The sequence below is a fragment of the Silene latifolia genome, chromosome 3 (genome assembly GCF_048544455.1).
Source record: "Silene latifolia isolate original U9 population chromosome 3, ASM4854445v1, whole genome shotgun sequence".
In the NCBI taxonomy this organism is placed as follows: domain Eukaryota; kingdom Viridiplantae; phylum Streptophyta; class Magnoliopsida; order Caryophyllales; family Caryophyllaceae; genus Silene; species Silene latifolia.
This window is the reverse complement of record NC_133528.1, coordinates 83,894,458-83,907,243: the sequence shown is the minus strand read 5'-3', so window position 1 is coordinate 83,907,243 and position 12,786 is coordinate 83,894,458. Positions and strand designations below refer to the sequence as shown.

General features: G+C 36.2%; 1 protein-coding gene across 1 annotated transcript; it reads right to left on the bottom strand.

Annotated features, from left to right (window-relative positions):
- Positions 1-10,109: 10,109 nt before the first annotated feature.
- On the bottom strand, positions 10,110-10,796 carry LOC141649276 (uncharacterized). The gene has a single exon (XM_074457970.1). It carries the CDS (start codon positions 10,794-10,796, stop codon positions 10,110-10,112), a length of 687 nt encoding a protein of 228 aa, XP_074314071.1.
- Positions 10,797-12,786: the final 1,990 nt, after the last annotated feature.

The window sequence follows — 12,786 nt, the reverse complement described above, 5'->3', positions numbered from 1 at the left end:
ATAAGATTGGTCGATTCTAATATGTCTTTTTAGATCTAAACTTAACATGCAATTGCTATTATTAAGTCGGTCTAATTCAATTATCGTGGCCTATACTAGTCTTAACCCTGTCGGTGATAATCCTAGTTTATGCAAGACTAATTAATTAATTATGATCAGTAATTAATCAACTAGATTTAAGACGATAATTAATAAATAATTGAAAGCAATTTAACAATCAATTCATAAGTAACCCCTTTTCTAACAACCTATATCCCCTTTCACCCTAGATTAAAGGTTTAGCTACTCATATTAAAGGGAAGAACAACAATAGTAATAATAAGAAACATGTTGAACAATAAAAGATGAATAACGATTGAATAATAATAATAACTGAGGAAAGATTAAAGAATACCATAATAAAGGAATGCTTAGATCCGAATAATAAACTAAACTAAACTAAACTAAGAGTTTTAGGGTTTTCGAAGTAAAAATAAAGCGTAAATAAACTAGGGTACAATTTTAGGTATTTATCATAAAATCATAACCGACTTTAGGAAAATTGCGGAAAATATAGAAACAATAGGATCCTCGATCGAGTACACGGAATATAGCTTATGTTGGTAAATTGGTCAGTTGGATTTACACGAAGTCTGACAGATTATGGATCAAATGGATTGACAGTGTGTACCTTAAAGGGTCTTCTTGGCATGACTATACTCCAGCAAATGATGCTACATGGACTTGGAAGAGTATTTGTAAGGTGAAGGAGAGGATTAAGGATGGCTTCATTGACAATGTCTGGACTCCTCACCAGAAGGGGTACACAACTGGGAATGGTTATGAATGGCTTTTGGAAAATCAAATGAAACAACAATGGACTGATATTGTTTGGAATAATTGGAACATTCCTAAGGCTTCATTCATATCATGGCTCATTATGCAGGAAGGTATTAACATTAAGACGAAACTCTATGCGTATGGGTGCTGTCAAGATGACAGGTGCATCTTGTGTGATGCTCAGTCTGAAACAATCACTCATCTGTTCACTGAGTGTGAATTTAGCAGAAAGATTCAAAAGGATGTTGAGGATTGGATTGGTCGACCAATGCCCACAATTAATGAATTGATGAATACAAATCGCAATAATATGAAATGGAAAGCTCTAGCTGTGATTTTGACGACCTACCGGTACTTAATCTGGGATCAGCGGAATCATGCGAGAATTGAACTTCATGTGATGAGACCCTCAGTGATTGTTGAGCGGATGAAGAAGATGATTCAGCTGCACATTAGAAGGAGATGTATGGGTAAAGCTGGAATGAGCGAAGTGGAACTCAGGAATTGTTTGGGTTTCTATTGATGGTTCGAAAATACCTGATGCTTGTTGTACTGTTTCTTTCGTTGTTACAGTTGATAAGGATGTAATTGGGGAAGTTTTTTGATATATATATATAATACATACTCACATTTCACCAAAAAAAAAAAACATAAAAGGTATGTAATTAATATAATTTAGCACGAAATCGAATCAAAAGTAATTAAGGGGAGGCATAAATATGTATATAATTATGACTCATCATGGTCTTTTGGCAAAGGAATATGGCGGTGACCGACAATATGCAAATCCTCACTGAAATGAGATTGAGAGCGACCCTATATGTAATAAGGGTACTCTGGAAGAGCATAGAAATCTCATTTTCACTCCTAAGCCTTAGACAATATTAACTTTGATAAAATTTGCAAACTTTCTGGCTTTCATTGGCATTTTAACTCAATTGACAATTATATGTGCCCATTCCCTTTGGTTAACAAAATGATATATGGCATAAGTTGCAAGAATGGATGCATGACTTTAAAGGTCACTTTGGAATAAACGGTAGCCAAGGAATTATAACAGCACAAGGAACTCTTGAATAGGCCTTAGTGCGTGGGTCAAAAGATACTAGTAACACACTAAAAAAGGTGTCTTGAATCTATTCCAGTGTATAAAGTCTTAAGAAGAAAAAGTATCTACAAGGGCCTATATACACTTGTCAACTTTCCCAATTAGGAATTTCAAAATTTTTGCCTAAATGCAACTATATGTCATGATGCAATTAACATATATACAAGTCTAATTCATATGCAACTATCCAACTAAATGCTATATAGTCCTAAATGCATACTCCTAACATCACATAGTTACAAACCCACTACGCAAAAACTGGCAATTAATAAAGAGCGTATCACAACAGTTTAATGCATTTAATAACGACACTTAGATTACCGTTTTCCAAATATTGGCAGAAACCTAGACCGCGCTAATAGGAATAACGGTTTCCCTCGAAAACCATTGTTATTATAATTTGACAACGGCTGCTTAACAAACCGTTGTCAAAAACGTTTAACGGTTTCCAAAAACTCGTTATAGAATCACTCTTATCAATGGTTGTTAGAAAACCGTTACCAGTTTAAGAAATCGGCATTTCGAAAACCGTTACTAAATTAACACCAGCAACGGTTTTTGTTACCCGTTGTTATGTTATAGCTACATATTTTTTGTAACCGTTATTATTTTCTATTATGAAATAACGGTTTTTCAATTCAACCGTTGTCAGTATTTGATTAGATTTTTTAGTTTGACTACTGCATTCAAAACTTTATCAGAACTTTAATAAATATTCAATTTGACCAAAATAATTCTATAAATATGTCTTCATAATGTCTTAGCTCAAATTCTAAATTATCAAATATTTACTCTTTAATTTCTCTCTAAAAAAAATATGGTTGGTGTACCGGAGCTACAATCACATTCTCGTTACGCACAACCTTTTACTTGCATTCTCCATAATCTCCCGGTTCATTATGGTGTGAATGGAAAGGGTTTAAACCCTAATTTTGGGTGGTTGACGCAAATGCTTCATGACTCCGGTTTCACCGCGGTTAAAAAAGTGTACCCGGTGTCTACAAACAAGCAAGGTTTTGTAGGCTTCGCTTTTATCATGTTTAACGAAGCCAACTGCCATGATAGTTTTCGTCAGGCAAGAAAATTAGGGGCTACATTTGCGGGGGAAGATGCGGGGAAAGAGGACTTCTATTCGGATGATAAAGAACAAGGCCCTTATCTATGGGTTGCGACCCATCTTGATCATCATCTGCTGAAACATTGCAGGAAGCATCACATTTTTGCCACCGTGCCTATGTCATGGGAGAAAGAGGCTATTCCATCTGCGCTTCCCGATGATAATGAAGGGCCGATCTACGACTTGCTCTATACCGAAATTCATGATGAATATCCTAATACTTCATCAGATTCTAATAATTAAGTCTTTAATTATTATCTGGCATTGTAAGTTGTATTTGGATTATGGTGGTGGTTTGAATTAAAGTTTAATTATTTATGTTTTTTGTTACGTTTTTTGTTACCCCATCCTCTGGAATTCAGAGACAATATCACCAGAAAAATATCTAACTTTTATTATAATGACTTAGGATTTTAGGAGTACATTAAAATATAAAACTACAGATATTTATCGCGTAAAACAAGCGTTGACAAACGTGAAAAAGCAAATGTGCAGTGTGGATTTGAATGGAGGGGGTATGTTTTTTGTTACCCCATCCTCTGGAATTAAGAGACAATATCACCATATATGTCTCTTTCACTTTCAGCCCAATCCACAGAGTCGTTTTCCCATTGCAACGGCACTGTCCCCCTGCTCGGCAATTCGACCTTGGCGGTGCAAAATCGGAAGTAGTAGGAGACGGTCAGATTCATTCGTAACCCATAAATATGGGCCTACCCACTGATCATCGTGATCAAACCAGAGTCTCGAAAAGTCATTGTTATAGAATGCCCGCTCAAGTTTGTGAGCCTGACGAAAGCATTCCCGCTCCTCACCCCCGCCAAACTCGATGAGGGCGCTTCGCCCGAAGCCATCATGCGCATAATTGTCCGGGTAGATAGTTCAAACCAAGTTCAATTCGGCTAACCGAATCAAACTTATTAACCAGTCAAGGCTATACGAGAGTATAGCCTTTCCATGCCCGTCCTATGTATACGGGAGATTGTCAATGATGCTCGTAAAGGGTTTAGCGTACATAAATCTACTTGGGGGTCCTGCAAGAGGTTCATATGATGCTTGATCATCATCATCATCGTCATCATCATCATCATCATCATCATCATCATCAGCGGATGAATAATATGTACCACTATAAGTTGATGAACTTGACGACATAATCGATGTGGAAAATTAATGGAGGACTTAACAAGTTAAGAATTGGAAAGTGAAAATGGTACAAGTTAAGATTGTGAAAATTATAATTCTACTTATAATGAGTTTGGGTTGTATTGGAAACGGTTTAATAAGATAGTAAGAATTGGAACCGGTATAAAAATAAGATGAGAATTGGAAACTTAACAAGTTATGAATTGGAAAGTGGAAACGGTACAAGTTAAATAAGAATCGGTCAACTCTACCGTGTTAAACATATAAGCTTACAACGACTATCTAAAAAACCGTTGTCCAATGAGTAAGAACAAAACGGTTATCAAAAAACCGTTGTCCAATTAGTAAAAACAAAACGGTTATCAAATAACCGTTGTCCAATGACTAAAAACACAACGGTATTGATTTGACTAATGCATGCCTTGTAATTTTTACTTTTTCTGATTCAAAGTTGCAGTATTGATTGTTTGACCATATGTATAACACAAAATGATAACGGGGCAAAAGTGACTTTTATGCCGACGACTTTAAGGATCGTTATGTACACGCTAGGCCTTACTTATGGATTGCCACCGCTGAGGACGCTCATCTGATGAGAAGCTTCATTTCATACAGGTTTATTAATGTACCGAAATCATGGGAAGACTAAGAAGTGCCTCATTTTGATCACCGTCTTGATGCCGATGTAGTAAGGTTGATTTATAATCAAGTTTATCCTTAGTACCCACCTCCTAGTCAAACTCCTGTTAGGGTGTTTAATTAATTTACTTAGTTAGAGGTTTGTTTTTGTGGTTTTTATTTTTTATTGTGTTTCCTTTTTTTCCCTTGTTGTGCTGTTTTTTTTTTTTTTGCGCCATTGTATGATATGCTTATTAACATAGATTTTAAATAACTTGCGAACAGACAAATGAATGAAACAATAACATATAATATAATGACAACGGTAGTGCATAAGAACCGTGTTAGAATATAAACACCTCTAAAAATAAATGGAAATTGGAAGTTATTAATAAGATAATTACAACGTTCTTATAAGAACCGTGTTAGATTATGCAATTGCTGAATAACATATATTTTAAATAACCTTCTTTCATTCTTTCTTTCTTCCTTCTTTTCTTTCTCTCTCTCTCTCTCTCTCTCTCTCTCTCTCTCTCTCTCTCTCTCTCTCTCTCTCTCTCTCTCTCTCTCTCTCTCTCTCTCTCTCTCTCTCTCTCTCTCTCTCTCTCTCTTATTACTCAAATTATCTCAAGTGGTAGCTCTTCTTCTTCCTCTATTTCAACAGGGACATGTAATTGCTCGATTCCGAAAAGATTTGCACTTCTTGGACTTTACAAAATTCGGGAAGAAAGTTTCTTACTTGCAAATTCTATAATCCCGAGACTAAAATGCGTGGATGCAATTACTTCAAGTGGGTTGATGAACCAATGACTGAGTGGCAGAGGAAGGTTATAAACAGGTTAGTGAATGAGAAAAAGAGCATGAATATCGAGATTACTCAAGTGAGAAGTATACTACATCAACTTGATGAATCGAAGCGGGGAAATAACAGTGATATTGAAGGCAAAAGAAGAATGCAAGAAGTTAGCCATAGATATTGTAGAAATCAAAAATAATGAGGCATGGCTTAAGTTAATTGTTAAATTTCTTCTTCTAATTGTTATTTACCTAGTTTATTATGTATGGTGGTAGTTCGTACTCTTTATGTGTAAACTTGTAATCCTTTAAATTAATGGAAATAAGCAACATTCTCTGAGAAACATATTGTAATTAGCTGGCATATACCAAATGATGCTTTATTTCTTGGCTCTAAAATCAAACAAAATGAAATATAAAATAAAATGGTTATACCTAAACCGTTGTTCAGGACGTATACAGTTATAACGGTTCAGGCCGTTATTATGTATATAAAATTGATGCTTTATTTCTTGGTGGGAAAATCAAACAAAATGAAAATCTTCAAAACAACGGTTATTTCTAACCCATTGTAGATAATGCTAATCAATTACGATTTCAAACAAAACCGTTGTCTGTTTGGAAACAAAATATAACGGTTTTTCTTATACCGTGTTTATTACTTTCCAATAAACAAGGTCTTGCAAGTGTTGTATCATACATATATACTCTGAGCTTCCCCTCCCCCATATATTATCCTCAAACACTCAGCTTCCCCTCAACCACGAGCCTACCTCATCGCCGTCACAGTCATCGTCATTATCGCCATTGCCGCCGCCAGATCAATCCGGATTCTCCTCTTTAAAGAAGTAATAAACCTCCTCTCTAGAGATTTGTTTGTTATTATAAGTATGCATTGTTATTATTTATTTATTAATTTCTGCTTTAGATATGGTCGAAAAGCAGAAAAAAAAAATGATGGAAATGCGTCAGGCGACGACTCAGGTGATGAGAATAATTTGCAACACACTGTGGGTCGAATGCGCCACAAGGTTTCCCTAGAAGCAATAAATTCAAAGATACCTAATCCTTTACAATGGGATAAAGATACGGGGCTGCCATATGGTGAGAATGCCGGGTAGTGAAGCCATGGCAGCAGCTAAAGCAATTACTACTACGTAAACGGATAATGTAACCGAAAGGACTACGTCTTCCCCAAAAACAAAACCACGGGACATACAATATAAGCCATCTACGAAAGTTGTTGCTAGCCTGCTTTTGATTCTTATTATGAATCGTGTGAATATAAGAATAAAAATGAAAACTAGTTCGCTGAAGGCTTTGCACAACCTGGCTGTAAAGAAGCCACCTAAAGGGGATGTAGTCATGATTAACATTGAAGAGGAAAGTACGGGCGCAGCTGATATAGCCCTGCTGGACCCGAAGCAACTGATGGAATTTTTCGACCCTTACAATTTAGATGTTGTTCACATTTTGATTTGAAGGAAGTAAGTTTTATTAATAAAACTATTTAGTCATTTCCATTTACGAATATTGATGTTTGTTTAAATTATCAATTACAATAACATTCTTCGTTTCATGTGGCGTAATAGGTACCTGAATAATCAGATCGCTGAGTGGAAGGTCCCAATTCACGCCTACGGATTCTTGAGTCCTAAGGCGTTCTCTATGCACATAATTTCATACGAAGAACAAATCAATAGTATCGCTCATCGGTTGATGTCGACCAAAAACCTATGGCTTTCCCCCTACAATGAGAATATGTATATATAGTACGTGATTATTGTAATGAATCACGGTTCTATAAATTTATTATTAACATGCTTAAATGCGTGTAAATGAACTAACAATTCAATGTCCCAAATTCAATAGGAAGCATTGGGTGCTACTGGCAATCCAAGTGGAAACAAAAACAGTGTACTGGATGGACTCTCGCGAAGGCAAACACTCTGACAGTTGTATAAGGCTGATAATTGAGTAAGTTTACAACCTTTAATAATGTCATTTGTTATTGTATGACTTGAGCCATATATATACAATGAATAATGGCATGTGTGTATATTTATGAATTAGTGTTTTTGAAGCAAAAAAAAGATTATGTCCACTTGAGAAATATGAAAGCAACGTTGTTCCCAATTTTATTAGTCTATTCTTAATACTTACTCGTATCATTTAATTTATGTTTTTGCGAGAGGTTGATTATCTAATTCAGCTGATTTGTGTGTGATTTATATAATAGTCTCCTAAAGCACTAGACGACAAACAATGCGCCTTTTACGTTTGTAAATCCATGTGGGAGGTTATCAATAGAAAACTTTCTACCATTCCGATACGGGTTAGTGTGATTTAAAAACTATTTCAGACATAAATTGAGTTCAATTATGTATACTTCCATGTATTATATCTATTTTGATTATGTATATTTTGAATTGTAGTTTCCACTAATACTCAACAAAGCCTCAGAATATTCGCCAGAGGACATCAACCAGTTGAGAAATATGTGGGCCAAATATGTTGTTTCATTAGCGGAGTCTCAATAGTTTGCTCATGCTTTATATATGAGTGTGTATATATAGAGCCATTGTGTATTGGCTTCTTTTGTTTTTCTGAGGAAGTTGTGTTTTAGCTTTTGTTCATCCTGTTTGTACTGTTTTTAAATGGGGTTTATATCATGAGATATATTATTTTGATGCAGGATTGAATTTTTGCACTGCACAACTGTTGGAATGCTATTTTTCGGCAGTAACTAAAAAAATAGCATTTCAACAGCTGCTACAAACGCTGCTGAAAAAATAGCATTTCAGCAGCTGCTAGCACAAGCTAAAATCATTTAAAAAAAAATCAAAAACGATAACGGTTAAAAACACACCCGTTGCAAACAATTATTTGACAACGGTTTTATTTAGATAAATAACTATTGGCATCTTTTTTCTCCCATTCAAACCGCCAAAGTTTCATCAAAAAAAATAGATAACGGTTTCATACCGTTGTCAACAGATAAATATAACAACGGTTTTACAAGCAATAAAGCCGTTGTTAAATTTTGACATTCAATTAAATAAGATAACGAAATGAACCGTTATCATATATAATATCTAACAACGGTTTTGGAACGATAAGACGTTGTCAATAGTAAACTACGACAACGGATTTGAAACCGTTATTAAGATTTAATAACGGTTTCTTAACAGATTTTATAACGGTTCTTGATGTTATATAACGGTCGCGTGTTATTTGTACAACCGTGATATATATTTAACAACCGTTGTTGCAATAATGGTCCCGTGTTTCTATTTAAAAATGGTAATTGCATTATTTGACCGTTATTGAAGGTCTTATTTGGCGTAGTGACCGCAATATCAAAATCTCACCACATTGTCATTAACATAAAGAGATAGGGAATAGAGTTTGGAAAGATCATACCATGTGGTTCATCATTAATCCCTTAGGGATGTCTCGAATGTGGCGTAGTCCCTATGTGAAAAGAGTGACAAAAGCATACAAGTATATACAATTCTACACTACTTAAAGTAAACAATATGTTTTTGGATTTTTCAAATTTTTAGGGATTTTTGATTTTTTATCAAATTAAAGAACATGTTTTTGAAATTTTTATCATTTTTGTAATATATTTTCCCATCCCCACACTAGCATGGACAACACCTATTTTTGCTTGTCTTCAATATTAAACTCGCCCTACTTGCCTTTGAGAAGCTTAGATCTCCCTTCCAATGCTTGGATTTCTTCATAAAGTGTGGGGAAATGGTATTGCAAATGATTAATTATCCCCACACTTCATTTCTACTCCTTCTAAACATTTCAAACACAATTAGCAAACTCCCCCTTACCTTCTCTCATGTAAAGTATCACTAATCATCAAAATAAACTAAATGCAATGAAACAACACTTAATGAAATGTAAAGTTAGGGGGTTAGAATATGTACAAATGGTGGTTTAGGGAGGACTCCACCAAACTCTTCTCCTTGTTTAGCTTGTCAAGAGGGCAAATCTAGGACGTTGTTGATGTTGCTCAACGTCCCATAGAAGTAATCGAAAGCTTGTTCACATTTGTTGAATAAACCCCAAGAAGACTTCGGTGGATCATCATCATGAGCTAGAAATTCCATTTCATAAGCGCTTGCATTGGGATCAACATATCCATTACCATAATCGAACGTGATTGTATTTCCAACCTAGGGATTGAATATTCCCTCAAACTCGTCATGCCAAAGACCATTGACATCTTGGGCCACTCATTTGTTTTATTCCATTGCTAGTAATAGCAACCACTTCTTTCATAGATTCACTTGAGCCTTTGAGTTCCATTTACTTTTTCTTACAACCCGGAGCATCCAAGGTTTCACTCTTGTTCTTGAGCTTGTCAAAAATTCCTAACTCCCCGTATATAGCAATCTCTATTTCATCAACCTCTTACTTCTAAGTTGGAGTCTCTACCTTGCCTTTCTCACTAGGAGGCTCATCTTTTGGATGAGGACAAGGAGGAGTCTAATCTTTGTCATTCTTGTCATTTGGAGCATGGTCCACTATGAAGTATGGTTCCTTGAGGTTGGAGGCTTTCATCACTTTGATAAGATTGAAGGTTATCCTTTCATTACCTACTTCTAAGGTGAGCATCCCGTTATTCACATCTATTACTGCTCCGACGGTGTTCAAGAATGGTCTTCCCAAGATGATCGGGATATGATCATCCTCCGCCATGTCTACGACGGCAAATTCAACGGGAATGAAGAACTTCCCCACTATAACTGATACATCCTCCAAGACTCTTAGGGGCTTCTTTGTAGAGCGATCTGCCATTTGAAGCGTCATACTCAAGCACTTTAACTCTCCCATCCCAAGCTTTGCCCAAACCGAGTAAGGCATCACGTTTACACTTGCTCCAACGTCACATAGTGCCTTTTCAAATCTTGTATCCCCAATTATGCAAGGGATATAGAAACTCCTGGGATCTTGTAGCTTTGGTGGTGAAGTACCTTGTAGGATAGCGCTAGAAGCATCGACGAAAGCAATTGTTTCCATTTGACTAATGGATTTATTCTTTGTGAGGATATCCTTCATATATTTTGCATACGCCGACACATGGGTAATTAACTCGGTGAAAGGAATTGAAACTTCCAAATTTTTCACGATTTCTATGAATTTCCCAAGTTGCTTATCCATCTTAGGCTTCATTTACCTACTTGAAAATGGTAGCCTAATGACAATAGGCTCCTCTTCAACTCTCTTATTTCTCTCTTCTTCATTCTTCTTCTTCATTGACTCACTTTCATCATTGCATAGATCCACCACCTTCTCACCATTAATCCTTGAATTACCCTCATCATTCTTCTCCAAACCTTTGTCATCTATCTTGCTCCACACCTCAACAATAATCTCTTGACTAGGCACCATAGGACTCTCATATTGAGTACCACTTCTCAAGTTTTTAGCATGAGCCGTCTCATTTCTTGTGGGTGGATTACCTTGAGGAGGTAATTACCCTTTTTGTCTTTGTGAGATTGATGAGGCCATTTGTGACATTTGAGTCTTAAGCATCTTGTTGTGTGCAAGGATATTGTTGATGGTGATATCTTTTGCTTGGATATCTTTTTGCATTTGAGCAAATAATTCTTGTTGGTTCTTTTGAATTTGGAGAACCGCTTTTTGAACATCAAAGGTTGGGTCATTGGGTTGGTTATATGAGGATTGGTTATATGATGGTTGATTTTGGAATCCTTGGTTTTGGTTATAAAAGGGTCTTTGTATAGGATTTCTAAATGGGAGTGGGATGTATGTTGGTTATGGGTTTTGAACATTTGGACTTTTATATGAGAGGTTTGGGTGGTACTTGGTGTTTTCATTGTAAAAGTTTGAGTATGGGGTACCATTTTTGTATGTTTGAAAAACATTCACTTGTTCAATTGTTCCTCTACATTCGTCTTAATCATGTCCCAAAGTTCCGCAACTTTCACAAATTCCACTCCGAATAGATGGTGTCATAGCTTTGGCATTAACTTGATGGACCATTTGTTGCTTTGGTGGAGTTGAAGCCTTCTTCACTTTTTCTATGGCTTGTTTGAACTTTAAGTTCATAGTATCCATGTTAGAGCTTAATTGAGCACCAAAGTCGGCACTAAGTTGTGTCACAGAATCCACCTCATGTCGGCCACCTATACTAGCTTTTCAAGGTCTACCATTGATGCGGTCATGAAAAGCGCACTTTTAATCCCTTATTGAACCTCGTTTCGCATGCGTTTTCGTATATTTTAGGGTCATTTCGGCATCTTCGCTTCCTATTTGATTTTCTATAAGATTTTAGCCCATTTGCAGGGAAGGAAGCAAATTAGGCGGAAATCGTGCAATTATAAATCATTTAGGAGCTAAATTGAGGAAACTAATGACCATGCATGAAAAGGAGACGGAAACTAGAAGGCCGTACTTCAACAAAGAAAGGTTTTAAGCGTAATGGAGTGAGCCCCCACAGACCTAGGGCGATCCCACTGATTATGGGGCAGTTTTTGAAGAAGGAAGAAAGAAGTAGAGAAGCCTGGGCGGGTCGACAAGCAACCCGGGCGAGCACCACCAGAGCCCGGGCGGGTTCCCAGACAGACCACCCCACTTCCACTCAGAGCCCGGGAGGGCAGAAGGACGACCCGAGGAGGGGGGGGGGGAGCCTTTTTTCCTCGCCTACGAACTTAACTTAATTAGCCTTGTACTCTTGTGATTAATATAAATATCCCTCATTCCATTAGGGTTTATATTATTGGAGTAAGTGTCTTCCACAATAGTGCGTCTACATAATAAATCTCGTATACGGAATATCTGTTGGAATATGTGTCCTCAACAATAGTGTGATCACATGAATTAATATCATAATTAAATCTCATAATAAGAATACGTAAGGGATGATTCATTATATAATCAACTGATCATCATTAATCGGTAATGATTGGCTGACTAGAGTTTGACATTACTGTTGTATGACGGTGGTGGTCAGTTGATCCCTTAAGGTCACACCTAAAGGACAACTCCATTAATTGATAAATTGATTAATTGTATGACGATACAAGTTAATCAATTCCTTAAAATTGAACAATTCAATTGTGAGAGAGAATATTTATATCTAATTGTAATAGGATTAAATAAGATTAATTTTAGTAATTGAAATACTTTATTACTAAAA